The 26,138-nt window shown below is 41.7% G+C and overlaps 2 protein-coding genes and 2 long non-coding RNA genes across 7 annotated transcripts in view; 3 read left to right on the plus strand and 1 right to left on the minus strand.

Moving 5' to 3' along the window:
• ATAD2 (ATPase family AAA domain containing 2) overlaps nucleotides 1–284 on the minus strand; it is a 58,132-nt gene extending 57,848 nt beyond the window's left edge. For both annotated transcript variants that reach the window (XM_072949674.1, XM_072949673.1), the window contains exon 1: nucleotides 45–284. In XM_072949674.1, the coding sequence (XP_072805775.1) occupies nucleotides 45–212 (168 nt within the window). In that variant the 5' untranslated portion in view covers nucleotides 213–284. The remainder of the gene's footprint in view (nucleotides 1–44) is intronic.
• Nucleotides 41–6,206, plus strand: LOC140689300 (uncharacterized). The gene is made up of 2 exons (XR_012064201.1): nucleotides 41–554; nucleotides 5,957–6,206. It is a non-coding gene; the product is annotated as an uncharacterized lncRNA (long non-coding RNA).
• LOC140689299 (uncharacterized) lies at nucleotides 683–3,383 on the plus strand. Its single transcript, XR_012064200.1, has 3 exons — nucleotides 683–741; nucleotides 1,778–1,844; nucleotides 2,671–3,383. It is a non-coding gene; the product is annotated as an uncharacterized lncRNA (long non-coding RNA).
• Nucleotides 6,207–8,900: 2,694 nt separating the features above from the next.
• The window catches only part of NTAQ1 (N-terminal glutamine amidase 1), a 31,535-nt gene continuing 14,297 nt past the window's right edge, over nucleotides 8,901–26,138 (plus strand). For 2 of the 3 annotated variants that reach the window (XM_072949677.1, XM_072949678.1), the window contains exons 1-5: nucleotides 8,901–9,233; nucleotides 11,795–11,894; nucleotides 12,866–12,916; nucleotides 16,009–16,157; nucleotides 16,782–16,906. In XM_072949677.1, the coding sequence (XP_072805778.1) occupies nucleotides 9,142–9,233; nucleotides 11,795–11,894; nucleotides 12,866–12,916; nucleotides 16,009–16,157; nucleotides 16,782–16,906 (517 nt within the window). In that variant the 5' untranslated portion in view covers nucleotides 8,901–9,141. Of the gene's footprint in view, nucleotides 9,234–11,794; nucleotides 11,895–12,865; nucleotides 12,917–16,008; nucleotides 16,158–16,781; nucleotides 16,907–23,215; nucleotides 24,067–26,138 lie in introns of those variants that run through there. The other variant, XM_006211410.4, reaches the window with a different exon arrangement.

The raw sequence follows: 26,138 nt of genomic DNA on the forward strand, positions 1-26,138 counted from the left end.
CCCACAGGCCCGGCCCGAGGGGTCCGCCCCAGGCCGGTACTCACGCCCGCGGCGGCCGCGGTGACGGCGGACTGCTCAGCGGCGCCGGCCGAGCGAAGCCGCCTCCGGCCGATCTGCTCCAGGCTGAGGAACTCGTTGGACAGGTCCAGGGAGTCCGTGGCCGAGGCGGCGGGGTGGCTGTGCAGCTCCAGGCTGCTGCGAAGGACCACCATCTTCTCTGCCTCCTCGCCCCGGCGGCCGCGGCGGGAGACGCACCCGAGGCCGGGCAACAGCCGCTCAGGCTCTTCCGCGCTCCGAATTCTGGCGCCACAAGCTCCGCGCCGACGGCCGCAGAGCGCGCGTCTGGAATCCCTCCGCCGCCAGTCCCGCCCACGCCGCCACCCTACGACAGCGGGCTCGAAACTTTCCTCCCATCTGTACAGCGAAGGTCTTAGGGCCGAATTTGAGGAGAGCCCGCACGGACAGTGTTGAGGGCCCGAGCGGAAAGCGACGGAAGACTACTGACTCCTTTTACTTAGATAGTTCCGGCTCGCTGAGCTCGGCGGAGGGAGACGGTGAGTAGTGGCGCGAGATCCCTTTTGGAATTTTGGCGCGTGGACGCCGGCGGGGGAAGGGAGGCTCCCGCCCGCTCTGATTGGCTGGTGGGGCCTGGGGCTCCTCCCCGCCCCTTCCGACACCTGCCCTTCGCTTCCCGCCACGCTGGATTCAAATGCAAAATGCCCAGTCCTTGACTGCGGGCGGGTAAGCACTTGGCTTTTGACAGATGTTGACTTTGATTCTCAAAAACTTTTTACTGATAGTTTAACCAAAACAAGTTAACGGAAAGGGAACTAAAAGCTAGCTGGCAGAGTATCGCAGTTAAGGATGCAGTTATGTACCAAGTACTGTCGATCTTGAGCAAATGATTCACCTTTCTGGGCCTTAATTTCCTAACCTGTAAATTAATTATAATACCTAAGGTTCTAAGATATTATTATACCTAAAACCGTGTCTGCACATATAAATATTTGCTACTATTACAGAAATACAGAAAATGGCTTCTCCAAAATTAAAGCAGTTACTTGACTCATTTGAAATAGATAACAACATGCTGAATGATCAGAATGTGAGAGGAATCCTAGTAAAAGAAAAACGAAGGCTACTTGTTGATTTGTATAACTACATTTCCTTAATTCGACATTTGTTAAATGTTTACTGAGCATCTATTGAGTGTCAGATAGTATTCTAAACACTGTGAACAAAAAGCAAAAATGCCCTCATGAACTTAAGTTCTGTAAAAGGAGAAAAATAATAAACTAAATAAATACGTTTGTTAGAAGGTAGTTTAAGTGTTACAGAGATACGTAAAGTAGGGAAGGTGAAGGGAAACCTGCAACTTTAAACAGAATCATGAGGGAATGTCTCCCGAAGTATAAGCAAAGACCTAAAGGAGGTTAGGTATATCTGGGAGAAGAGACATGCAGGCAGAGGGAAGGGGAGGACACCAGGCCAGTGAGATCAAAGAGGAACAAAGCTGCCTGGAGCAGACCCTCCAAGGCCTCAGCTTTAAGGGTTTGTTTTTTTTTTTTTTTCCTTTTTGTTATAAGTGGGATGAAAAGACATCACAGGATATTGAACAGAGGAATGACTTATTCTGACTTTTTGAAAGAATCCCTCTGACTGCTGCATGGAGAATGCAACATTGGGGACATATTTATGCTGAAAATATTTGTTGTTAGTCTGAGATTCAGTTTTAACTGGGTGTCCTACATTTTTATTTGCTAACTGGCAATCCTAGTTAGAGGCCACCACAATTATCCAGGCAAGAGATGATGGTGACGTAGACCAGCATGAGAGCAGTAGAGGTAAGGAGAAATTGTTAAATTCTGGGAATATCTGGAAGAAAGAGCCACCTGAATTTGCTAATTAATTGGATTAAGTCATGAGAGAAAGAGAGGAGTCAAGGATAACTCCAATTTTTTTGTTTGTTTGTTTGGTTTTTTCTTGAGCTAATGATAAGATGAAACTGTGCTTTAGATGGAGAAGGCTCTGGCTAAAGCAAGTTTGGATGGAATATCAGGAATCCCTTTCCATGCACATTTAAGATACAGAAGTTATTGTTTATTCAACACTTAAAACTTTTAGAAGTTTTGAAAAATGTATGCACCATGATATTTACCACAGCATTACTCATGATGTCAAAAAGCTGAAAACAACTTGAATGTCCCTCAGTGGGACCTTAAGAAGAATGCTATACAGCTGCTGCCAAAACATGGCCTCTGTACCCTGCTTACCAAATTGAGACTCAAAGAAAGAGTTTTGGATGAAGTTGAAAAGGCAACCTTATTTGTTTGCCGAGCAAAGGGGGTCACAGTGGGTTAATACCTTTGAGACTGTGAGCCTGCTGGGGAGAGAAGGCAGGGAGGTTTATAGTAAAAGTTTAAGAGTTCAAGGGGCAGGGCTAGTTTCCATAGAGACTACATTCAGGGTAACAAATTGTTGCAAAGTTGTTCTTGTTTTTGTAGATGTGCAGTCCCTTCCCTTTGCTGTGTATGAAGTTCACTTCCAGCTTTGGGTCTCTTCTAATATTCTTGTACCTAGAACAAAGAATGCATAGGAAGAGGCTCTGTGGAAAAGAGAAAAACCTTTGCAGTTTAAGGTCAGGTTGATAAATGCTTTTAACCTTTCAAGCACACTTAGGCCTGGGATCTCCTGCTGGAGGCTGAAGACTGCAGCTCAAACAACAGGATACAAGGAAACCACAAGGGTTCAAGAGAAGGGCACTGGGGACAACAGCAGGGCACTGAGCATAATCCCTTCACACAGCACCATGAAGAATTTGGGCAGATCATCCAAGCGTCCCTCCTCTCCAGCCCAACCCTGGCCAGCAAGAGCATGAGAAAAACCCTTTAAACCATTATACAGTTAAGCAGTTACCAACACTATTACAGATATCAGATGGACACCAGTGATGACAATACTGGGTTACACAGTCATTAAAAATTATGATGCAACTCTGTGTTAATTTAATTATATGAAAAGTTGTGCACAATGCATTGTAACTTGTTGAGAAAGTACAAGGAAGTATCAAACAGTTCCATCTTTGTTTTTTAAAAAAAAGTATATACATGCATTGGAAAAAGTCCCAAAGAAACTACAACAAAATGTTAATGGTTAATTTCTGGATGGTAATATTATGTTGTTATGTAGTTTTGTTGTACTTTTCTCAACTTTTCTGTTTTTTTCCAATAAATAAATATGTATTATTTAATAATAGAGAAAAAGAAAAGCTTTAGGATGATTGTTTACCCAATATAAGTGAAAGTGGAAAGAACAATATTTAAACTAACATAATCTACTCTTATGATATTTTCACTTTTCTTTATGCATCTTATACCTCAATAAACATTTATAAAGAGAACTGCCACCCCAAAGTCATATGCATTTGTGAATTTGTTAGATATTACCAAATTGACCTCTACAGAAGTTATAGCTATCATTTTAGTTTTTAGATTTTTTTTAATAAGCAAAGAAATAGAAATTTTAGAACATCAAGAGGCAGAGCCAAACAGTTTTCTCTGTTCCTTTATTCTCTGTCCAACAATATTAAGAATTACCACACTTGCTTTAGCCTTTATTTGATGTAGTGGGTTGATTTATGTGCCCCAAAAGGATACATCGAAGTCCTAAATTCTGGCACCTGTAAATGTGATCTTATTTGGAAAAAGCATCTTTGCAGATGTAATTAAGGATCTTGAAATGAGATCATCCTGGATTTATGGTAGCCCCTAAATCCAATGACTGGTGTCATAAGAGAAAGGAGAGGAAGATTCAACACACAGAGACACACAGAAAAGAATGAGATGTGAGGATAGAGGCAGAGATTGGAGTGAGGCACCTACAAGCCAAGGAACACCAAGGATTGTCAGCAACACCAGAAGCTGGGAGAGAAGTATGGAAAATGCCCCCTCAGAGCCTCCAGAAGGAAACAACCCTGCTGACACCTTGGTTTCACATTTCTGGCCTCCTGAACCATTAGAACATACAGTTCTAGGTTTAAAGCCGCCTAGTTTGTAGTAATTTGTTACAGCAGGGTTAGGAAACTTAGAGTTGGTCTGGAATGGGTCTTTGGCAAGTCATACTTCTTTCTTTTGCTGAAGTCTTAGCTATTGTTGATAGGAATGACTTGATTTAGGAAAAGAGGGGCAGTAGATATGGAGGTTCTTTCCCACACCCCCTGACTTCTTAAAGAGGGTCAAGTGTGACAGAAAAGAGGGCTGAGGTAAGAGCTAATCATACTTCCATTACCTCATTTGAGATGAGGTCATAGGTGGGCCCCTTTCTGTTCTTTGGTAACAAAATTAGAAAGTGAACATCACTTAGGACAGGGCTGTCTTTCAAGAATGTTGTAAATCTGACCTTACTTAAATTTGGTAGTTAATCTTATTGACTTTGTCCAAAAGAGGAGAAAACCATTAATCACATGGAGTTTGGGGGTGGGGGTTCATTGTTGACATTTACCATTTTTTAGCTACTCTGAATTTAAACAGACACCTCTATCAGAGATTTCCTCTTTGAGTGGGTTTGGGTTAGGCAGGGCCCACCACCTTCAGTGGAAATCCTATGGGGACAGATACTTCATTTCCCTGTTAACCTGGCAACTAGGGCTCAGGCACATGACCTCACCTCAGTCAGTAGGCTGCTCCCACCTAAAATGCATTATATCTTGAAGAAGTGACCCAAAGATGCAGAGTTAGAGATTATTCATGGTGGCAGCAGCAGTGGGTCCAGAAGCAGGGACACTTCATGGTGGCCTCCTAACCTGCTGATTCTGGGATTCTTGGAGCATTATATCAGCATGACCTGGCTGGGCTTCCTCCCCTCCAAGTCCCCACCCCACCCTCTCTCCTCCCCATTCTTTCAGTAAATTTGACTTCCTGTTTAAGTTAGCCAGAGATGGTTTCTGTAGTTTGCAATCAAGGACTCTGCCTGGCGTAGAGGCTTCAGGTCAGAAAGAGGAATTTTACAAGTGGTTTCCTAGAGTGGACACTGTGAGACAGACTCCCATATCAGATTGATGAAGGGCTGGGAGAGAGGGTATGATGTGGGCATAGGAAGTGAGCCAGGAATACATGTCATAATTTTATGATGTGGTTTTCAGCCTTTCCCTCTTTGTCGGCCACCCCTGAATATACTTCAGCTTCTCATTTTCCCATGTAAGGTTTGGTCCACAGCCTTGAGTCTAATTCCACAGGCATGGGCTGGGCCATGCAGAGGGCCCTGGGAATACTGCCTCCTTCCCACATCATTCTAAGCAAGATTAGTAATAATAATTCTATACTGCACCCCAGCCCAACTCCCCATCCTCAGTGATGAGGTGCTCCCCTCCAGAGCTCATATATAGCACATTGCTGCCTTAGCATTTACTGCTTTATGTTGAAATTAACCCTTCAACATAGAAAAGTAGTAATCAGATAAATGCAAAATAAAGTAACAATAGGAATGCCAGGGTTTTTTTTTGCATATTTTTGTTTTTTAATAATGATACTCAATGTGATATTGAGGTATCAGCCCATTTCTTAAAAGCAATATTGCAACGTGTATCAAGAGACCTGGAAAATATTTAAAACCTTTGGCCAGGGAATTCCACTTCTAGGACTCCATCCAAACATAATCAGAGGTATGGATGAAGATATATGGACAAAGATACTGATTGCAGCTTTATTTATAACAGTAGGATCTAAAAACAAACTAAATGTACAACAGTAAGGGAAAAGTTAAGTGAGCAATAGTCTGTCCATGTAGCTTTTTATATTAATGTTGATTAATTTGATTTTTTTACAAATTTTTTATGAAAAGATTTGTTCTTAGAAAATAACACATGTGAAAAATTCAAGCAGTACAGAAATGTAAAAAATAAAGGTACAAGTCACTCTGTGTGAGTGCTATGAGGAAAAAGAAGTTTTCTTTCCACTAGGGTTGCCAAGCCTGGAAAATATGAATATGGGGCTGCCAGTGGCCATCCTCTCACAGCAAGAAGTGAAGTCACCTCAGAATGAAGCCGAGCACTGAGAAGCAGGCAGAGATGGTGAGCAAGAAAGCCTGGGGAAGTGAATTCTGCTTCTGGTCCCTTGAGACCCTGGTTTCTGCAGCTCATCCTTTGACTGTGATAGCCTTTTCAGTGTCCTTCCTGTTCGACAGGCTCATAAACAGCCTTTCTGCCTTGACTTTTAACTTAGCAAGTCATGAATACCACATGCTTTGTTAGAAGCAAATTATATTGTTTGTGCTATAACCGTATTTTAACAATCAATTAATTCTTCCAATAATATGAAATGAGGTCCACTTGGCATGAAGTAGGCTTGGCAAACCAGGAAGGGCCTCCAAATAATCACCTTTTTTTCATGGTCACAAGTCATACTAGGAATAGACATCAAGTTCACCAGGGTATAGTGTCTGGAATATATATGTATCTTTTTTTTTTCTTTTTATGAAACCAAAAACAGCAACTATTCATATTTAGTCTTATTTCATCTCCCTCAACATATTTTCTAAAAGATCCATAAGAAAGGCTTTGGGGTCACAATGTTGTTTTTAATGGAGACATTGGGGACTGAACCCAGAACCTCGTCATGCTAAGCATGTGCTCTACCACTGAGCTATACCCTCCCCCTGGGGTCACAATGTAAAGCTCTTTCAGTATGCTGGAATATAATTCATCTGTAATCTAAAGATTTTTAACCCATTTAAGGCAACTGGGTGCTTTTTACCACTGCACCTATCTTGGCTTTAATTTCCTCTTACTGCTTTTTTCTTTATTCTTTACAGCTTGAGGATCATTTTCTTTGATAGAGAATAGACATTAGGTATTTCTGTTTTCTTTCAGTTGTCTGATCCCATCATATCATGTGGTCTCAAGGGATTATCTCTTGCTTTTTCTTCTAGCTCTTAATATTGCGCATTAAAATACCCCCTCCCCCCCAAAACAAAAGCCCCTTTTGTTATTAAACCTTAGTGTATTGTGTGCCGTAGACTTCCTGAATCTCCCCTTTCACGTCTGTGGCCCTTTTTTATATTTTCCTTTGTTATGTGTTCCTCCTCCAAACCCCCTGCCCTTTAACATCCTGATTTCATTGGGTATTGGCTTCTCAGAGTGCATCTCTTATTTCTTCCACATCCAGATCACTGGCGTTTGTATGCCAGAATCTGATTCTATGTACTTCCTATTCCTCTGAAACCATATCCTTTTTTAGTCTTTACCGTGCAATCCTATGTATTTTTAAAATATGATCTATTTAAAAATAATTTCCGCTTATAAGACAAAGTTTAGAAGCATAAAGAAAGCACATTATGGCAGAGACTGCTGCCTCTCTTAATATTCATTCTCTCCTGCTTGAGACACTCGAAGGTTAGCTGGGCTGCCCAGAATAAACCCTACATTTCCTAATCTCCCTTACTCCTGGGTGCGACCTTGTGATTATCTTTGTCAGTGGAATGTGAGCAGAAGTGATGTGTACAACTTGTGGGTTTTGTTCTTAAACCTTCCACTACTTCCACTACTACTCCTTTTCCCTGATTTTGCTGGCCAGAATGCAATCACAGTAGATATGGTGGTGAGCATTCTTCAGCTATGTGGGCCAGAGCAACACTCTAGATATGGCCCTCCAGCAAAATCTTAGGAGCCTGGGTAACACTGTGGAGACAGTGTTATCAGCTCTGGAATGTCAACCTTCAGGCTGTTAAATAAAAAATGCTTTTGTATCTTATTTAAGCCACTACATTTCGGGGTTTTGTGTGTGTGTGTGTGATAGTAAATTCACCTGTATTCTAATAAAACAAAGCCATTAATTCAACAAAGATTTATGCCAGTCATAGTGCTTACACTGTTTACAGAGGTATACAAGGATAATAATCATAACTGCAAAATTCTGTAGTTGTTTACTACATAGGGTACTTCTGTTGCGCCAGGCACTATGCTAAGTGTTTTGCAGAGACTAGTTTATTTGGTGCTTGCTACAGCACCTTACGTACATGCTCTACTTTCATTATCCTCATTTTACAAAGAAATTGACACACAAAAAAGTTGGTGACTTGTCCAAGGTCGTATAGGATAGTAAGTGGGTGAGAGAAGATTTGAGCCAGAGTTTGACTATTATTAATTTGTCCTACCTCTCAAGACAAGATCTATGTTACGGAGCTGCTCGTGACAGAGGTAGAGACAGGCTGAGTTATTTAACATGATAATAGTATTAAAGGCATGAATAAAAAGTGAAAAAAATCACCCCACCATCCACCATCTTCTTTGGGCACATCCGCCCTCCGCCCCTCCCCTGCCCTCCAGGCTCAAAGTGCTAAACCCTTGTTTTTCACACACAAGGCCTTCTTATTTCACTTGCCCACGTGGAGTCCTCCGAGTCTCATTTGCCACAATTGGCAACGGGTTACAGGGTCTTAGACTCCTTTGAGAGACTCACGAAGCACTGTTTACCAACTCCAACCCTTCCCCAACTCCTCTCCAGAGCGGCCCTCCGCTGACCTCTTTCCTTCCCAAGCTGACGGGTACCCCGCTGTTAGCGAAGCCTCCAGCACGCCCGGCCCCGCCCCGCAACTAGGAACGCGAGCAGCCTGCACCGCCCGCCTGGTCCCACCCACCTGCCCAGGCTCCGCCCAGCAGAAACCACGCAGTCCTCCTCTCCCCGGGCTCCGCCCACTGTGAGCACGCCGCACTTACAAAGCTGGCTCCGCCCATGTAGCCCTGGCTCCACCTTCTCGGCACCCGCACAGCGAGCCTCGAGCTCCGCCCACCCCGTCCCACGCTTTGCACGCAGGGACGTCGCGCCTCTCGCCTCGCCCAGGCTCCGCCCACCAGAACGTGCACGACCAACCCAGAGCCGTCCGCACCCGCCCACTGAACCCCTGGCTCCACCCTCCCAGCTTCGGCCACGCGCGCCTCAAGTTCCGCTCTCAGGGTTGCCGCGCCGCTCGCTTGCTCAGGCTCCGCCTACCGCGTCCCAGGGCCCACCACCTGGGAACGCCTGCGGCCACCTAGGGCTGCGACTCTAGAACCCGAGCCTCTCGTGGTACGCCGGCCCCTCCCCCGGAGCCCGCCCGCCCGCTGGGCAGGTCCAGTCTATCGGCATCAGGCCCGTGACCAGGCCCGCCATGGAAGGGGATGTCCCTGCCGCCGCCGCAACCGCCCACTACCAGCCGGCCAGCCCCCCGCGGGACGCCTGTGTCTACAACAGCTGCTACTGGTGAGGGGGCGCGGGGCAGCCCCCGGCATCTCCCCGCCTCTTCCCGGCCCCTCCCGGGGAGAGCTCTGGGCCTCGACTGGCGGGTTTTCCGCTGTGGGGGGAGGAGGGAGCGGGAACGGCAGCCCTCATTTCTTGAGGTGGGCATTTGGCTACGGGTTGAAGGAAGAATTCGTCAGGAATGGTAGGGTCAGTGGTGCATTACTTATGCGCGACGCTTTTCGCCTGCACATGTCTCAGCAGATCTCAGTGCTGGAGGGCCAGAAAAGGGAGTTGGAGCGCAGAGACCCTTTGGAAATTATTCTGTTGCATCCTGTGTGGTTTCACACTGATGTGAAGGTCATTTTAATTTTGGCGGAGAAGGGAGGAACAGAGATTTTGCAGTAACATTCCCAAGGTCATCCAGCTAATAGCAGCCAGGAGTCTAATTCAGGCCCTGTTGTACCAGAAACCAGGCTCTTAACCACCATGTAGTCACTGTAATAGCAGTTAACATTTACACGTATCACTTGTTATATGCCAAGCATTGTTCTGAGACGTTTATGTAAACGAATTCATTTGAGCCCCACAATTACACTAGGAGGGCGGTACTGTTGTTATCCCCATTTTAAAGGTGAGCACATTGAAACACAGGGTGCAATTTGCCTGAGGCCACATAGCTTTTTCCTCTGTGTAACATTGGAAAAATAATAGGCAAAGTATGTCCAAACCACATGTGTATTCAGCCTACCAGTAGTTCTTGTGGTACATAGGGATTCACAAACTTTTTACATTAATTCTATGCCCACCCTTGGGATGGGGGAAGGGGAACAAATAAGGAGCACCCACTGACCTATACCTCCTCCATCTTCCTGTATCCCTCAAAATTAATGACTCCCTCGGCTGTGCTTTCTCTGTGCATCTTTTATGGGTTTCTATGATGCTCACTTATTTATGGATCTGTATGGCTCCTCTCACCATCTGTGAGCTGTGATTTATCATGATGTCCTCCAAGTACTTAGCACAGTGCTTTATACATCATAGGCTCTTGTTTATGGTCAACTCTCCAAAACGTCTACAGGCTGGACAGACAAAATGTCTTCTCAAAACTTGGTCTTAGAACATCTAGAGTAGAAAAATTTTAGCTACTACCTGATTACATGTTATATTGAAGCAGTATAATTTTGTTCCTCCATGCTACACATCCTATGGAATTAGTAGCAATCTCCTGTTGTTACCTCTACCATTTTCTTCCATAAGGTTTCTTAGATATTTTAGGGAAAAACAGAATCTCAGAAGAATACAGATGCTCAACTTTGGTACTTTAAACCTAGTTGTGTGCAGCGTTGAGACCAAAGCGAGACAGAATTGAAAGTGTCTTTCCACAAAACGGTGGTAGCCCTTGGTCGTTTGTGCCTTGTCTCATTTTCAGGTAGCATGTTGTAAATGGCTGGAAATTACGTTTTGACAAATAGAGTTACTTGTGGGATCAGAGTGTTGGTGTAGCTTATTTTGAGCAAAGGTGCTGTGTGGCTGGTTAGAAAACGGACAGGAACCCAGAGGTGAGCTGTGAATACTACAGGGGTGACTGCTTGCCTGTGCTGGAGTGTGACTGTGGCTACCAGCGTGGCTTGGTTTGATGCGCTGGGCATTGCTTTAACTTGGGCAGTTCTGACCACTGCTTCAAATAGCTAAGGTCTCTCTATGGAAGAGAAGGGTGGGGCTATAAGGAAGATAGATTTCAGTTCCATGTGAGAAAGAGCTTTCTAAAAGTCAGGACCCTCTTCGTACCAGAGGGGCTCAGGGAATCCCACTCATAAAGGGCTCTGTCCAAAAGAATTCCTGGACATAGCATGTCACTGTCACGATCCTTTCCAGGCAGGAGCCCTCCTACCCCAGACACCCATCCTGCCCGGTTCCTAAGGGAGGCAGGAAACCAATGTTAACTAAGATTTATTCAGTGTTTGTGCTAAGAATATGCCTATTTTACAGAGGAGAAAAGCAGACACACAGAGAAGTCAAGAGTCTAAAACGTCTTACTTTGTAAATGGCTGAGTTGGAATTCCAGCTGTATCTTAAGTCCCTGGACTCAAAGCTTATACAATTTTTTTTTTTTGCATTTTAGTTTTTTTTATAACTTTTTTTTATTGAGTTAAAGTCATTTTACAATGTTGTGTCAAATTCCAGTGTAGAGCACAATTTTTCAGTTATATGAACATACATATATTCATTGTCACATTTTTTTTGCTGTGAGCTACCGCAAGATCTTGTATATATTTCCCTGTGCTATACAAAACTTGTAGAATATTGATTCATTTGATCAGTTATAAAATGCCTCCACGTGCCAGCACTCTTGAGGGAGGTAGTGAGCTGTATGTCTGCAGAGGGGTCCAAACACACAGTATAGGTTGGTAACAGCTTGCTGGGGATGTTTTAGAGGACATTCAGCTGTTAGTTGGTGGATGAGATGGTGTTTAAGGTCTCTTCCAACCTTTTTCTGTCATTGTCAATCTTTTGTTCAAATTTGAAAGACACAGTGTTTGTTCTTGCTTAATTATATTGATTAAACAATTATTTTATTTCAGTGAAGAAAATATTTGGAAGCTCTGTGAATACATCAAAAACCATGACCAGTATCCTTTAGAAGAGTGTTATGCTGTTTTCATATCTAATGAGAGGAAGATGGTAAGTTGGTGAGTGATTGCAGAAAGAAACAAGAAATTTAGGATGACATTAGAAGCTAAATAGAGAGTGAGTTTTGGGTTTAGCACTGTTCTAAAATGTGCTTTGTAAAATGCAGCAACATTTTAAAGCTTTTTAAAAATTTTTACTTTTTAATTTTAACTTTTTATTTTTTTAAGAAAGGTACTAGAGATTGAACCCAGGACCTCATGCATGCTAAGCATGCACTCTACCACTGAGCTGTACCCTCCCGCTAAAGTTTGTTTTTGGATGAGATTTTTTTTCTTACCAGAACATGGTTGAGTTAGTAGTTTAGTCCCTTACTTGTAGGTAGGGAAATATGTGATGGTATGTTTATGAAAATTAAATCCCCTTTCTTTATTATTAGGTATTAGATTAGAGCTTTTTAAATTGCTTAGATTAGAGGCACATAGTCTCAGGTTTGAAGTAAAGATTTGTTTCTGGGGTTTTAATGGAACTACAGGAAACTTATATGAAGTATTAAAAGTAAGCCCTTCTTTGTAGTTTGTAAAGGACTTTTGCAGGCATCATCTCGTTTGATCCCAGTAGAAACCCTGTGAAGTAGACAAAATTCAGAGAGCTGTCTCCATTTTACAGATGAGGAAATAGAGACTCAGGGAGAACCCATGAATAATTAAATGGGAAAGCAAGACTGGAACCTGCTGGGCCTCCTGATTCCTAGTTCAGGCCTCTTGCTACTCTCCAGAGAACATCTTATAATTAATTATTGCTCCTTCATTGTTAAGGACACTTGGAAGGATTTGGATTTCTTCTTATCCATTCATTCTTTCACCTTGACTGTTGGTTGCTTAGAAATATTTTATTTTTTCTTGTCATTTCATTTCATTTCATTTCATTTCATTTCATTTCATTTCATTTCATTTCATTGTGTTGAAGAATTTAGTAGTGGTGTAACTGAAGTTGTGGCTTATGAAATTTATTGTATTTTGTAGATACCTATCTGGAAACAACAGGCAAGACCTGGAGATGGACCTGTGATCTGGGTAAGATGGTCAACACAGACAGCTCCTAATGCATCTCTGTTTTACCGAAGAGATTGGGCAGAAGAGAACGATTATGATAATTGCTAATAATTTGATCTTTTGAGAATAGATGTTATTTGGCCTAAGGTAGAAGCACTTACGGGCACGTTTTCTTTTAATTTTGAAGTTATTGTAGGAATGATTTAAAATGGCTGATGTGGCTGATATATTTCTGATCTAGACTCTCGTCTGTTTAGCACCAGAAGGGACTTTAGCAGTGTCTAGTCCAGCTGCACAGTAGAATTATCCAGAGATTTTGTTTAAAGTATAGGTTTCTTATCTAGTTGATCAGAAATTAGATTCGGTTCAGGAATTAGTGTTCTTGGCAAACTCCGGAGTGAACGTGACTGGCATGTGAAAAACATGGATCTGCTGCAACGTGTTCATTTTTCAGGCAAAGAAATAAGCCCAGAAAGGCAAAGTGAGTCTCAGGGTCATCTAGCTGGTTAGTGGCAGGACTGGGTCCTTTCCAGCTCACATCTGTACGTCACCCTAACCTGACCCCTTGAAGAATGGAATTGCTTATGCTAATAAACATGAAGATAAGGTAAAAGAAAAACTCTATTCGTGATAATGTAGTAAATCTCAAGTTTCTGATACTTATTTAAGATAAGAAAGATATCATTTGAATTGGCTTCATTCATTTATTTAACGTGTATTTATTGAGTGCGCAGTAGACTATAATCCCTGGTCTCACGGAGCAGATGCTCTTGCTTCCTTCGCCAGCAGGGGATCCGCTGCTCTAACATGAAAGCCAGCATCTCGCAGTGCTGGGTCAGGAGTGCAGGCTTGGAGTCAGGCAGACCTGGGTTAGGCTCCCGTCCTCCCATTGGAGGGGAGTCCTTGGCTCCCCATCTCTGCCATGAGGGCGATTCCGGGTTGAGGACTGCTTCCCCTCCAGCGCATCAGTCACATGGCACATAGGCATCTGGACCTGAGCTAACCAGAAGATATTCCTTGTTTATGCCTTTCCACAAGGTGTCTTGTTTCTGGAGAGCCTGCCCCTTCAGGCAGGATGCCGTGATGGCAGCCCTTCCTCAGTGAAACTCTACTTGGCACTTGGGCCCCTTTTCCCCCACCCCCTTGCTGGTTGTCTTTGAAAAAGGTCGAGCATTTACATGCGTAATCTCATTAATTCGCTCAGTCATACTATGAGGTAAACACGACAGTTATCTCTATTTTATAGAGGAGGAAACAGGCTGGTTAGTGGAGGGGCTGAGGTTGAACCCGGTGATCTGACTTCAGGCGCCCTTGCCTGCATTCCTCCCCCCACCCCACCCCACCCCCCGCACCCGTCTTACCTCATCATCTCATTTCTGCAACAGTGGACTTGCCTTCCCTGCTCCCTTCTCCAGGAACCCCTGGAGGGTAAGGACTTGTCTTTCTCATCTTGGTATTTGTATTTCAGCAGCACAGTTTCTCGCAAACAATAGGGAGTATGTACTTAAAAAAAAACGATAACACAAGGTAGAAGACGTCAAGAGAGAAACAGATCTTGGGTAAGGCAGAGGCTTCTTTTGGCGGGAGTGGGAGAAAAAAAAAGGGCTCACTGGGGAAGAAGCATTTGAGCTGGAGCTTGAGTGAGGGAGATGGCAGAGCGGCGGAGGAGGTTGCGCAGGTGGAGCGGAATAACGTGAACAAGCCCGGGGGAAGGAAATCTTTTGCTGGTGCAGGGGAGCAGCTCTTAGTTCATTTATCTGAAGGGGCGGGTGCACTAAGGGGACTACAGCGAGTAAGCATTCATTCCTGATGCCATTTCTGCTTTACTAAGACAGAATTTGAGCCAAAGGAAGCAGTTTAGGCTCTGTTGGTACCGTATCTCTAGTCTCAATTAATCACCTTCCCCGCCTCACAGGGGCAAATGAAACAATGTTTGAGGAACTGCTTTGTAAGCCCTGAAGTACTAGAAACGTAAGATGGTATTGCTAATGTGATGAACTTTTTATCTTGCAATGCTGTTCTCTGTGAGAGCGTTTTTCTCCGGAGGAATGATGAGCACCAGACCACCCTTGATAACCTCCCTGACATCCCTTCCAGCTCTTAGCTGGCTTGCGCAGTGCCCGGCACCTGGGAGTGAGCGTGAGAATTCACCTGCGCACAGGGACCCAGCTGTACGGGAGAAGCTCTCTGTATCTTCCCTTAATGGCTGCAGATTAGGGCTCGGCTGACTGGGAAACAGTGAAGTCCTTCTCCTCTCCAGGCTCACCTCAGGCCATCCCCTTTGTTAATGGTGTGGAAGAGATCCTTGCTGACGTCTCCCTCTCTGCTCATGAGCATGCATGTGTCCTTCTGAATGCACACGTCTGTCTTTATACACACATGGCTTCAAAAATAATATATAATGCATATTCTGCAGTTTGTTTTTTCTGTCCAACTGTATAACATGGACTTAATCCAATTTCCACAGACATTTACTTGATTCTTTTTTGCAGCTGTGTAGTACCCCATCTATGGCTGTATTGTGGTTTGTTCATCATTCTCCTCTTTGTGGACTTTCAGTTGTTTTTGAGTTTTCACTGTTATAAACAGTGCTGCAGAGATTTTCTTTGTATATATACATTTACATGCAGATAGCCGTATTTCTACAGAATGGATTCCTAGGGGTAAAATTGCTGAGTCAGAGGGTATACATTTATATATGTATTTTTTTTATTGAAGCATAGTCAGTTTACAATGTTGTGTCAGTTTCTGGTGTATAGCACAATGCTTCAGTCATACATGAACGTACATATATTCGTTTTCATATCCTTTTTCACCATAAGTTACTACAGGATATTGAATATAGTGTCCTGTGCTATACCATATGAACTTGTTATTTCCAAGGGTATATGTTTAATGTACAGGATATTTCCACTACTTATTTAAGATAACTGTTCCCTGTCACTGGACATTTGGTCTGTTTTCAGGGTTTTGTGTTTGCTTTGTTTTGCTGTTATGAGGAGGGCTGTAATAGTCTTGTGTCCATTTTTGTTGATGTATCTGTATTATTACTATAACCTTGGAACACACCATTGTAAGGTAACCTGGTTAACTTCAGCAACTTTTACTTCTAGGATTACCATGTTGTCTTGCTTCATGTTTCAAGTGGAGGACAGAGCTTCATCTATGATCTCGACACTGTCCTGCCATTTCCCTGCCCCTTTGATACTTACGTGGAGGATGCCTTTAAGTCTGATGAGGACATCCATCCACAGTTCAGAAGGTGAGGAAATTCAAGATGGATTTACCTACTTTCTGAAGTTAGACCTTGACAGCTGTACAGAGCTATTTTGTTTGTACATTTGTTTTTGCGAAGATCCCTTGTCTTGGCTTCACCATTGACTTGGTATTTGAGAGTGATGTGCTGCACAGAAGATTCGAGATGTTTTAAAGTTTTAAAGGCTGTCCACTGTATAAAAGGTTGGCAGTCTTTTATAGATCTGTGTGATGAGATCCAAAAACATTTTCTAAAAGTCATTTTGGGGATTCCTCTCATACTTTTGGTTTTGGGTGGGGTGGGGAGGGGGAGCTGGGTGCCTTGTGATGCCAAAATTGAGAGGGCTGTGATGGCATTACCTAAAAACTATGCCCTTTGCCCCTAATATACAATTGAATAAGTAAAGGCAGCTGGATATATTTCCATGCCTTTATAGTTTGGGATTTGAGCTGATCATTTCTCATGGTGTCTCTAACAGGTAGTAAGACTGCATGTAGCTGCATATATATTCGTGTATCACTCATAGTACAAAAATGCCTGCATAGTTTTGTGCGTGTCGTAGAGTGTGAGTCTGTGAGAATTGAGTTAAAATTTCAACTGTGACATAAATGAATGTTGATTTATATGCAGGAAATTTAGAGTAATCCGTGCAGACTCCTATTTGAAGAACTTTGCTTCAGACCGATCTCACATGAAAGATTCCAGTGGGAACTGGAGAGAACCTCCTCCGTCATATCCCTGCATTGAGACTGGAGGTAAGCCAAGGACGCGCTCCCAGAGGAGTTTCCCATCACTCTGCAGATGTGCATTTTCCCTTAACCAAGGACAAGAAGCACGTTCTTCTTTGGGTAAGACTCCCAGGGTGGTAAGGAGGTTAAGAGGGAGTTTAGTTCTGTGTATTGATCAGATTCAGAAATTGAGGCACAGAGAGCAGGACTGGAGGGCACAGGAACTTACAGGAGAGAAAAGGCGTCAGGGAGTCAAATCATGACACTTGCTGGAGTATTGGCTGTACCTGCTGCTGGCGCACTGACTGCAGCAGATCAGCATGTTTGTGTCATTTAACAGTGGAACTGCCAGCACCTTGCCATGGTAGGCTTTCATGTTATGGTAAAGGCATTCCCTGGTGCATCCATGCAGTGGGTGAAATGTCATTTCACTGGCTCTGTAATAAAATCTGCCTTAAGAGCTAACAGATTTTATTGTCCCACTCATCTCATTTATGTGCTTTCAGGAGTCAGTCCAATTAATAATTTCTTGAGATTTAAGTAGATTAAGGGTTCTTCACCCTATTACTATTGCTTGGCATTCACCTGCGTTGGAAACATTATTTATGATGGGAAGTAATTCACAACGTTGCTGTTTATTGGTGAAGTCATCTCCTCACGTGGGTGACACTGTCTGAATCACAGTGCTCTGAAAGCTGTGGAGGATGCCAGAAAAATAGGACAGTAGTGTTCGGAGTTCAGCAGGGAAGAAAGTCAAATGTGTTTCGTGTATTTGAAGGGAATGAACGCTGAAAGAAGATTCAAACCCTGATTTTTGAGACTCTATGAAAACGTCTCATGATTTTCAAGATTTATCTTGGAGTTGCTTTTGATCCAACAACCTGGTTCCCAGCCTCAGCATTAGAATTGGGTAGCTCAGGTCAGGAGAGGCTTCATGGGTCTTGTTTTCAGTCCATACACCCTGCTGCATGGTGTGTGGTATGGACAGTGCTGCTGCAGCTCATTTCTCTTTTTTTTTTTTTTTTCACACATGGGCACTAACACAGAGCCTGACACGTGGTAGGCATTCAGTGAACACCGCCTTATCAGCCCTGGCCCTCCCTGAATCACTCCTTTGGGTTTTGAGGACAGCTACACAGTAGGTGCCGTTTTGTGCCAGGCTTTGTGCCAGACACCTTCACATCTCATTTTATTTTTCTATTTTTAAATTTTTAATTTATTTTTTATTGACGTATGGTTGGTTTACAATGTGTTATTTTCTGGTGTACAGCATAGTGATTCAGTTATATATATGTATACATATTCCTTTTCATGTTCCTTTTCATTATAGACTGTTACAAGGTACTGAATATAGTTCTGTGTGCTATACGGTAGGACCTTGTAGTTTTTCTGTTCATATCTCATTTTAATGTAACCTTCACCACAACTAGGCAAGCTTTGTTTTCCTCACTTGGTAGACACGCGGACTGAAGTACACGCAGTTAAGCCCTCTGCCGCAGGCGCACGCTGAAAGGTGGCAGGGTCCCTTAGCACTCTGTGCCCGGGGAGCAGGGACAGTGGTGTCTTTTTTTGCCTCCTGTGTAGCTGGCTTATCAGGGCCTTCCTGAATTTGAGCTTGAAACTCAAAGGAATTTGCACTGAGCTGTGGGGTAAACATACTGGTTTTTCATGTAGTAATTTAACCACATGTTCTCTCCTATGGTAAATTCAAGCCCTGTATTTATCAAAGGAATGCATTTGAAGTTAGGATGAGGGGGAATTACTTTTAGCTAATTAGTAGTGTTTTATTAAAAAAAAAGTTGAAAAAGCAAAATAATGGTTCAAGAAAATGTCAAGCTTTAAATTAACTCATGTTTTAGATACTTTCATAACAGCTGTACTCAGCCTCCTGCATTTAGTTATGGAATTGACTCATAGAACTTAAAATTTAATACATTTGATATGTTACACATTATGATTAAGCTTTTACCTTGAATAATTTCGGTGGCCATGTGACTGCAGGCCCACTATTTTCGAGTCAGCATTTAGGGTATTTTAAATAAAGGAACTCCCTCCCCACTACTGCATTGAAAAGGAAACTGAGAGTCTGTCTTTTAAAAAATTAATTAATTAATTAATTAATTTTTAACTTGAAGTATAATGTGTTTACAATGTGTGAATTTCTGGTGTACAGCATAATGTTTCAGGCATACATGTACATACATTTATTCCTTTTAGTATTCTTTTTTTAGTATTTACTTTTTATTAGTATTTATAGGTTACTGCAAGATTTTGAATATAGTTCCCTGTGCTTTACAGTATAAACTTGTTGTTCATCTATTTTGTACATAGTAGTTAGTATCTGCAAATCTCATACTCCCAGTTTATCCCTTCCTACCCTCTTTCCACCTGGTAACCGTGTTTGTTTTCTACTGTCTGTGAGTATGTTTCTGATTTGTAAGTTCATTTGTGTCTTTTTTTTTTAGATTCCACATAAAAGTGGTATCATATGGTATTTTTCTTTCTCTTTCTGGCTTACTTCACTTAGTATGATGATCTCTAAGTCCATTCATGTTGTGCCAAGTGGCATTATTTTATTACTTTTATGGCTGAGTAGTATTCCATTGTGTAAATATACCGCAATTTCTTTATCCAGTCATCAGTCGTTGGACATTTAGGTTGCTTCCATGTCTTGGCTATTGTAAATAGTGCTGCTATGAACCTTGGGGTGCATGTATCTTTTCAAATTAGAGTTCCTTCTAGATATATGCCCAGGGGTGGGATTGCTGGATCATGTGGTTAGTCTATTTTTAGTTTTTTAGGAATCTCCATACTGTTTTCCATAGTGGCTGCACCAAACTACATTCCCACCAACAGCATAGGAGGGTTCCCTTTCCTCTATACTCTCTCTTCAGCATTTATTGTTTGTGGACTTTTTAATGATATCCATTCTGACTGGTGTGAGGTGATACCTCATTGTAGTTTTGATTTTCTTTTCTCTGGTAATTAGGAGATACACAGTCTTAACAGCCTTGCCCTGCAGGCTCAGTTCCAGCCCGAGCCACCAATGACTCAGTTTTTAAGGACCTTTCCCAAGTCTTGAGCTGAATTATAGAGCACACCAAATGTTTCCTCCTCTTTCTGAGCCCTTTGCTGCCTCTTGTCTGCATATACATCTCATTTTCTTGTTCTCAGATGTGTTATAGTGACACTGGCTAATTTGAGCCGAGCTGGAAGACCAGCTATGTAAATAGAAATGTTATAGTACCTGTTGGAGAGATTATAGACAAATGCTGATTTGCTATACATTGATCTTTAAAATGAAAAAAAATTTTATTTTCTTTTTATACATTGACAAGTAATGAATGCCTGCAGACAGTAATTGTTTTTAATTACATTAGAAGTCCTAGAAAATGAATACCATTGTATTTGAGAAGTTGAGGTTTCCTTTAGCAATTTATTAAAAATTGCAGCTGACTTAGATGGAGTCTGACATCCACCCTGCATGAGCAAGAACTTCCACCCCATCACTCCTGGGAGGTGCCTGTGCTTCCTTTTTTTCGGGTACTCGGTCATCCTGCATCTGTAGCTCTCTTGATGACTTCAGCAAAAGTCTTGGTTTTGCTGATTAGCTTATTTATTTTAAAGATAGGAGCGACTCTGTTTTTAGTTTTCTGTGTCTTAAGTGCTCACTTTCATTTTTGAAAGATACATTTGTTGGGCAATGTATGCTAGTTTTACATTTTTTTCTTTCAGTTTTTTGAAGATGTCTCTCTTTGATTTTCTGCTTGCTTAGTTTCTGATCAAGGAGCATGCCATTGCTCTTGTATTTGTCTCTGAATGTAGTGCACCTTTTTTTCTCTCCTCTGGCTGCTTTTTAAGGTTTTTCTCTTTATTACTTGTTTTCAGCAATTTGATTATGATGGACTGTAATGTAGTTTTCTTGAGGCTTATTCCTCCACTTGAGGTTTATTAAGATTCTTAGATTGGTGGATTTATAGTTTTCATCAAATTTGGAAACATTTGGCCATTGTTTCTTCAAATATTTTTTCTGACCTCCCTTCCCCACCTTTTTAATTCTTGTCCTTCAGCTACATGTATGTTAGATGGCTTGTTATTATTCTCTCAGGTCAGTAATGTCCAGTTTACTGTTTCCAGACTTTTCCCGTATGTGCTTCATTTTCAGATCTTTTGTCTGTAAATTCATTGATCTTTTCTTCTGCATTAGCTACTTTGTTTGTTAATCCCCTCCATTGCATTTCTTTTCATTTCACATATTTTATTTTGTCATCTTTAGAAATTCCATTTGGGCCTGATTTAATATCTCCCATTTCTCTCTTCATGCTCATGTTTTACTCTGCCTTTTGAATATAGGGAACATATTTATAATAGCTGGTCCTTATCTGCAAATTCCATTATCTCTGTCATTTCAGTCTATTTGTGTTGATTGATTTTTTCTCCTGATCTTGGGTTATATTTTCCTGTTTCTCTGTGTGATTCATAATACTTGGTGGGGTGTCGGACTGTGAATTTCACATTGTCAATTGCTAGATCTTTGAGGTACTTTTTTAACCTCAGTGTTGGATTTGATGCCAGCACGCCGTTACATCACCGAGGGTCAGCTGGGTTTTTTTAAGGCTTGCTCGTAGGCTTTTTTAGTGCAGGTTTGGAGCAGCCTTTCACCCAGTGCCAATTTAGCCCCACTACTCTGGTGTAACCCTTCTGAAGATTCCAGCAGATGTCTGTATGTTACGAGTTCTCTCCACCCTGGCTGGTGGGGGACAGTGGAATTCTGGGAATTGTTACACTGACTGTTCTCTGGTGCTTCTTTCCTAGCCTCCTGAGCTCAGTCCACAGCCAAAGACTTGAAAGTAGAGGAGTGAGTCCCCTCAGCAGATCTCTGGAACTCTCTGCAGAGTTCCCTCCTCTCCCACACTCTGCTCTCCAGATCTGGGTGCCTGGGCCCTCCAAATGCAGGTCTTTGTCTTCCCACCTCAGGGAAACTCTGATGCTCTCTGTGTTCCTCTCTCTGTGCTGTGGCCTGGAAACTAGTTCCATAGCTCCCTTGCTCATTTCTGCCTTCTCAGGGGCCAGTCCTGGGCTGCTCATTATCTGGTGTCCAAAAACAGTTGCTAAATATATTTTGTGCATTTTTCTGAGAGTTTATGGTAGAAGTGCGTTCCTGTAACAGATCTTTGATGGACAGAAGCAGAAATCTGTACACACTGGAAAAAAATTTGTAGTGTGGACACTTTAAATCATATACAGAATTAAATGGAATAGTATGTCAGACTTGCAACCGTTACCAGCTCACAGCTAACTCATTCGTTTATATCTCGTCCACTTTCCGTCTCCTTATATTGAGAAAAATCCCAGACGTTATGTCCTTTCAACGCTAAACATTTCAGTATGAATCTCTATGAAGTATAGGATTTATTTTTAAAAAATGTGACCACAATACCATTATTCCATCTAAAAAATTAACAATAATTCTTTAAAATCATCATCTTTCTCTCTAGTCAGTGTTCAGATTTAGTTATCTCATAAAGTCATGATTTTTTTAAATGTTGTTTATTTGAATCAAGTTCCAAATAAAATCCCCACATTGTGCTTGGCTGGTATGTCTCTTTAGAATCTTTTTTAATATATAGAGATTCCTAGTCCAACTTTTTTTTTTCCTTGTAATTTATTTGTTGAAGAAACTTGAGTCTGGGAGAAATGGTCTAGATTTTGCTGATTGCATCTCTTTTGCTTCCTCTGAATTCCCTATAAATTGGCAGTTGAATCCAGAAAAGTGGATTGCTTATTTATGCATTTTTTTCATTTACCTTTAACTTTAACTGCTAGAGAATTGGTACAGAGTTCCTGTATACCTTTTACTCAGATCTCTGGGGAATCTGAGAAAATTGTAGTGTAATTATCCAAACCAAGAAAATAATGCAACGGATACAATAATGGCACAGTACTGTTAACTTACAGACCTTATTTAAATTTTTAACTTTTCTTACCAATTTCTTTTTTTCTGGTCCAGAATCTAACCCAGGATACCACATTTAGTTCATGTTTCTTTATTCTCCTTCAATCTGTGACACTTTTTTTTTCTTTTGCAACTTTAACACTTTCGAAGGTCACTAGTCTGTGACTTTGTAGAGTGTCCCTCAGTTTGGTTTTGTGTGGTGTTTTGTCATGATTAGGTTGAGGTTGTGCGTTCGAGACAAGGATCCCACAGGAGTGGTACTGACCCCTTATAAAACATTTGAATACTTTTCCCTACTTTTGGTCTTCTGGGCTGTTTTACTGCTGTTAAACCAGAATTGTGCTTCTCAGTGGACATTTCTTTCGTGTATTTTTTTTTAGATTCCAAAATGAACCTGAATGATTTTATCAGTATGGATCCTGAGGTAGGCTGGGGAGCTGTCTACTCGCTGTCTGAATTTGTACATCGGTTTGGCAGTCAGAACTACTGAACCTGATGTCTGGATGGAGACACAGGAAGAGTTCTAGGACGTGAACAGTCCATCTCTTCATCTGGGACAGCAAACGTTATGGTACATTTGGCTTAGAATTATGTTCTTTTTTAAAATTCAATTGAGTTGAAACAAGTAAACAAAGAAATAAATAGAGACAGTTTTTTTTGGATATGTCAGGTTGAAATTTGATGTAGTGTATGTTTGCTCAGATATTCCTACAGCTCATTTGTTAAAACACGTGAAGACTTATGCCAGTAACTGCTTGTGTTATGATAGACATGTGGACTCTGTGTCTGTTCTGGATGTCCAGCTATACTGTAAGCTCCTTGAGGACAGGGCTTTGGCCCATTACTCTGTGAATCTTTAATGCCCATAAAAGGTGCCCATAAAATGTTTGCCAGTATTTGTGCTTCTGCTTAAAGAGGGCTGACATTGTGAGCTGAATCAGCAATAAGTATTAGTCTTTTGGGACCATTATGTTCTTAAAAAAGATTGCAGCCCTCTCAGGCTTAAGTGTTATTTGGCCTATTTATATATGTTTTTAAGTAAAGTTGACGTAAAAGTAATTTTGTTTTGAAGATTATGTGTCCCTCTTGATGTTCTGGGATACCCAAGAATGTCTCAATTGTAGATGGAAACCATTGCTTTAAAATACACTGATTAATCTTCCTTCTTGAAGGTGTTTCGGAAATTTGGCTTTCATCATATAATTCCAAATAAAAGATGTTTGGCATTAAATGAGTATTGCATGAGTTCTCATTCGTGTCTTCGAGGCTCTGTTGTAAAAATGAGCAAATTTCTTGTAACAGGGCTGTCCAAGCTTTTGATCTTAGATGAGCTTTCTGCTTGTTAAGAGACTTCCATTCAAATCCTCTGCCTTGTGCTCTGGAGGGGCGACTGCAGTGATTTCCTCAAGGATCAGTCAATCTCAGGAAATGCCATGTGTCCATTTGGTTCAGCTGACCTGGAAGATTCTTGAAGAAAGTGAATCAGCTTTGGTAAGAGGAATACAAATGCAACCCAAGTTATTTTATAATTTAGAGTTAAGTATAGACCCTGTACTTAGATAACTTGGTTGAGTTTCAGATGGTCATTCAAAAAGTTTGTGACTACAATGAAGGAAATAAATTTTGGCAGGTTGTACCATGGAAATACTTTGTCCTGGGTAAAAAATTTCAGAGGGACCAAAGGATTGTGATCTGATTTACAAATTGCATCTTTGGAGGTTTTTTTGTTTTTTGGTTTTTTTTTTGCAATCTTGTTTCCAATCTGGTATTCAAAATTATGTGTAGTGCAGACCAGTCAGACAATGTGTGTGTCTAACTTGGAACTTACCAGCCACGTTGCCTTGAAATTGAAAACACCCTACTTCTAACCAGCATGGTGAGCAAGGTTCATAGTTTTAAGCCTGTTAAAATACCCAGTGGCCGTTGTCATGACTGTTAGAAGCAATAGAGGACATTTGTTTTTCTCTGTCTACGACTCCTACAGTGCCCTTTGGGGAACTCTTCTTTGCATGTTTCATATAGCCCTGGTGGCCCAGAGGTAGAGGCATGTAGCCTAAGCTGTGCCAGGCTTGGATCCCACCCCTGGACAAGTCCAAGAATGACCTGTCGTAGTGTTCTCTAGAATTTCCATATGACATTCAGGGAGAAAAATTCTCTCTCCATCAGGACTGCTGAGCTAGGGGCCTGGGAGTTCGGGGCTGCCGGTGAGCACCTTGGCTGACACAGAAGGGCCTGACTGCAGAGTGCAGCCCAGCGCGGCTGAGAGCAGAGTCAGAGCCCCAAGGGCATCTCTGGGTGCCTGGATCTTTCTGTGCTTCAAGCCAGCCCCGCCTTTCCAACTTCCCAGTGCTACAACCCAGTGGATTTCTTTATCTCCTCAGCTTGTGTGAGTTGGAATGCTGTCACTTTTAACTGAAAGGTAGGTTTCCTTGCAAGATTTTTCTTTGAAATTGTTTGTCAGGAACTGTTACTTTTGTCTCTGTGCTTAATTTATCTTTGAGGTCAGATTTGCTTCTCACATGTGTGAGAGAACTGAGTAAATACTGATAAATGCTGCCTGGAAAGAGGAACTTTCAAGAAAAGCAGGGGACTAAAATAGAATTTGTGCTGAAAATAAGAGAAGGAGCATATCTCTGAGAATCTGATGGGGAAGCAGATATAGTGACATAAGATGGCTCCTCAGATCAGGAGAACTCACTGGACCTTATTGAAGGTATTACTGTGGCTTTGATGAACTATTGTGTCTTTGAGAAGAAAGGTTTGTTAACAGTGGAAGTAAAGACAAACCTTTCTGTATATGTGGTTTTTCTCATTTAATTTTTAATTAAATAAATAATAGATGCTACCTTCACTTTGTACAAATTCAAAAGCTATAAAAGGGTATATGGTGAAAAGTAATCTTACCCCCACTCTGTCCTTTCAATTTTCTGATTTTCCTACCCAGAAACAATTTTTTTAAGTCCATGCAAGCATATAGATATTATGTATTAAATTTATTTTTTTCTTCCCACAAGTGGTAACATTCTGAAATTATTGTTCTGCATTTTGCTTTTTAAAGTTAGCGTATTTGGATATTTTCCAGTCAGTACGAGTCAAACTTCCTCATTCTTTTTAAAGATTACATTGTATTCTGTGGTATGCACGGTCCATAATTTTGTACTCCCGAAGTTGTTTTAGTCTGAGTATGACAAAAAAAAAAAGTTGATTCAAGGAATATTTTTGGCATGTGTCTTTATAATAATTTCTGGGGTAAATTTTGAAAATGTAGACTGAATCCATCCTTCTAGAGAAGGGGATACAAAT

This window comes from Vicugna pacos, chromosome 25, assembly GCF_048564905.1.
Source record: "Vicugna pacos chromosome 25, VicPac4, whole genome shotgun sequence".
Taxonomy (NCBI): domain Eukaryota; kingdom Metazoa; phylum Chordata; class Mammalia; order Artiodactyla; family Camelidae; genus Vicugna; species Vicugna pacos.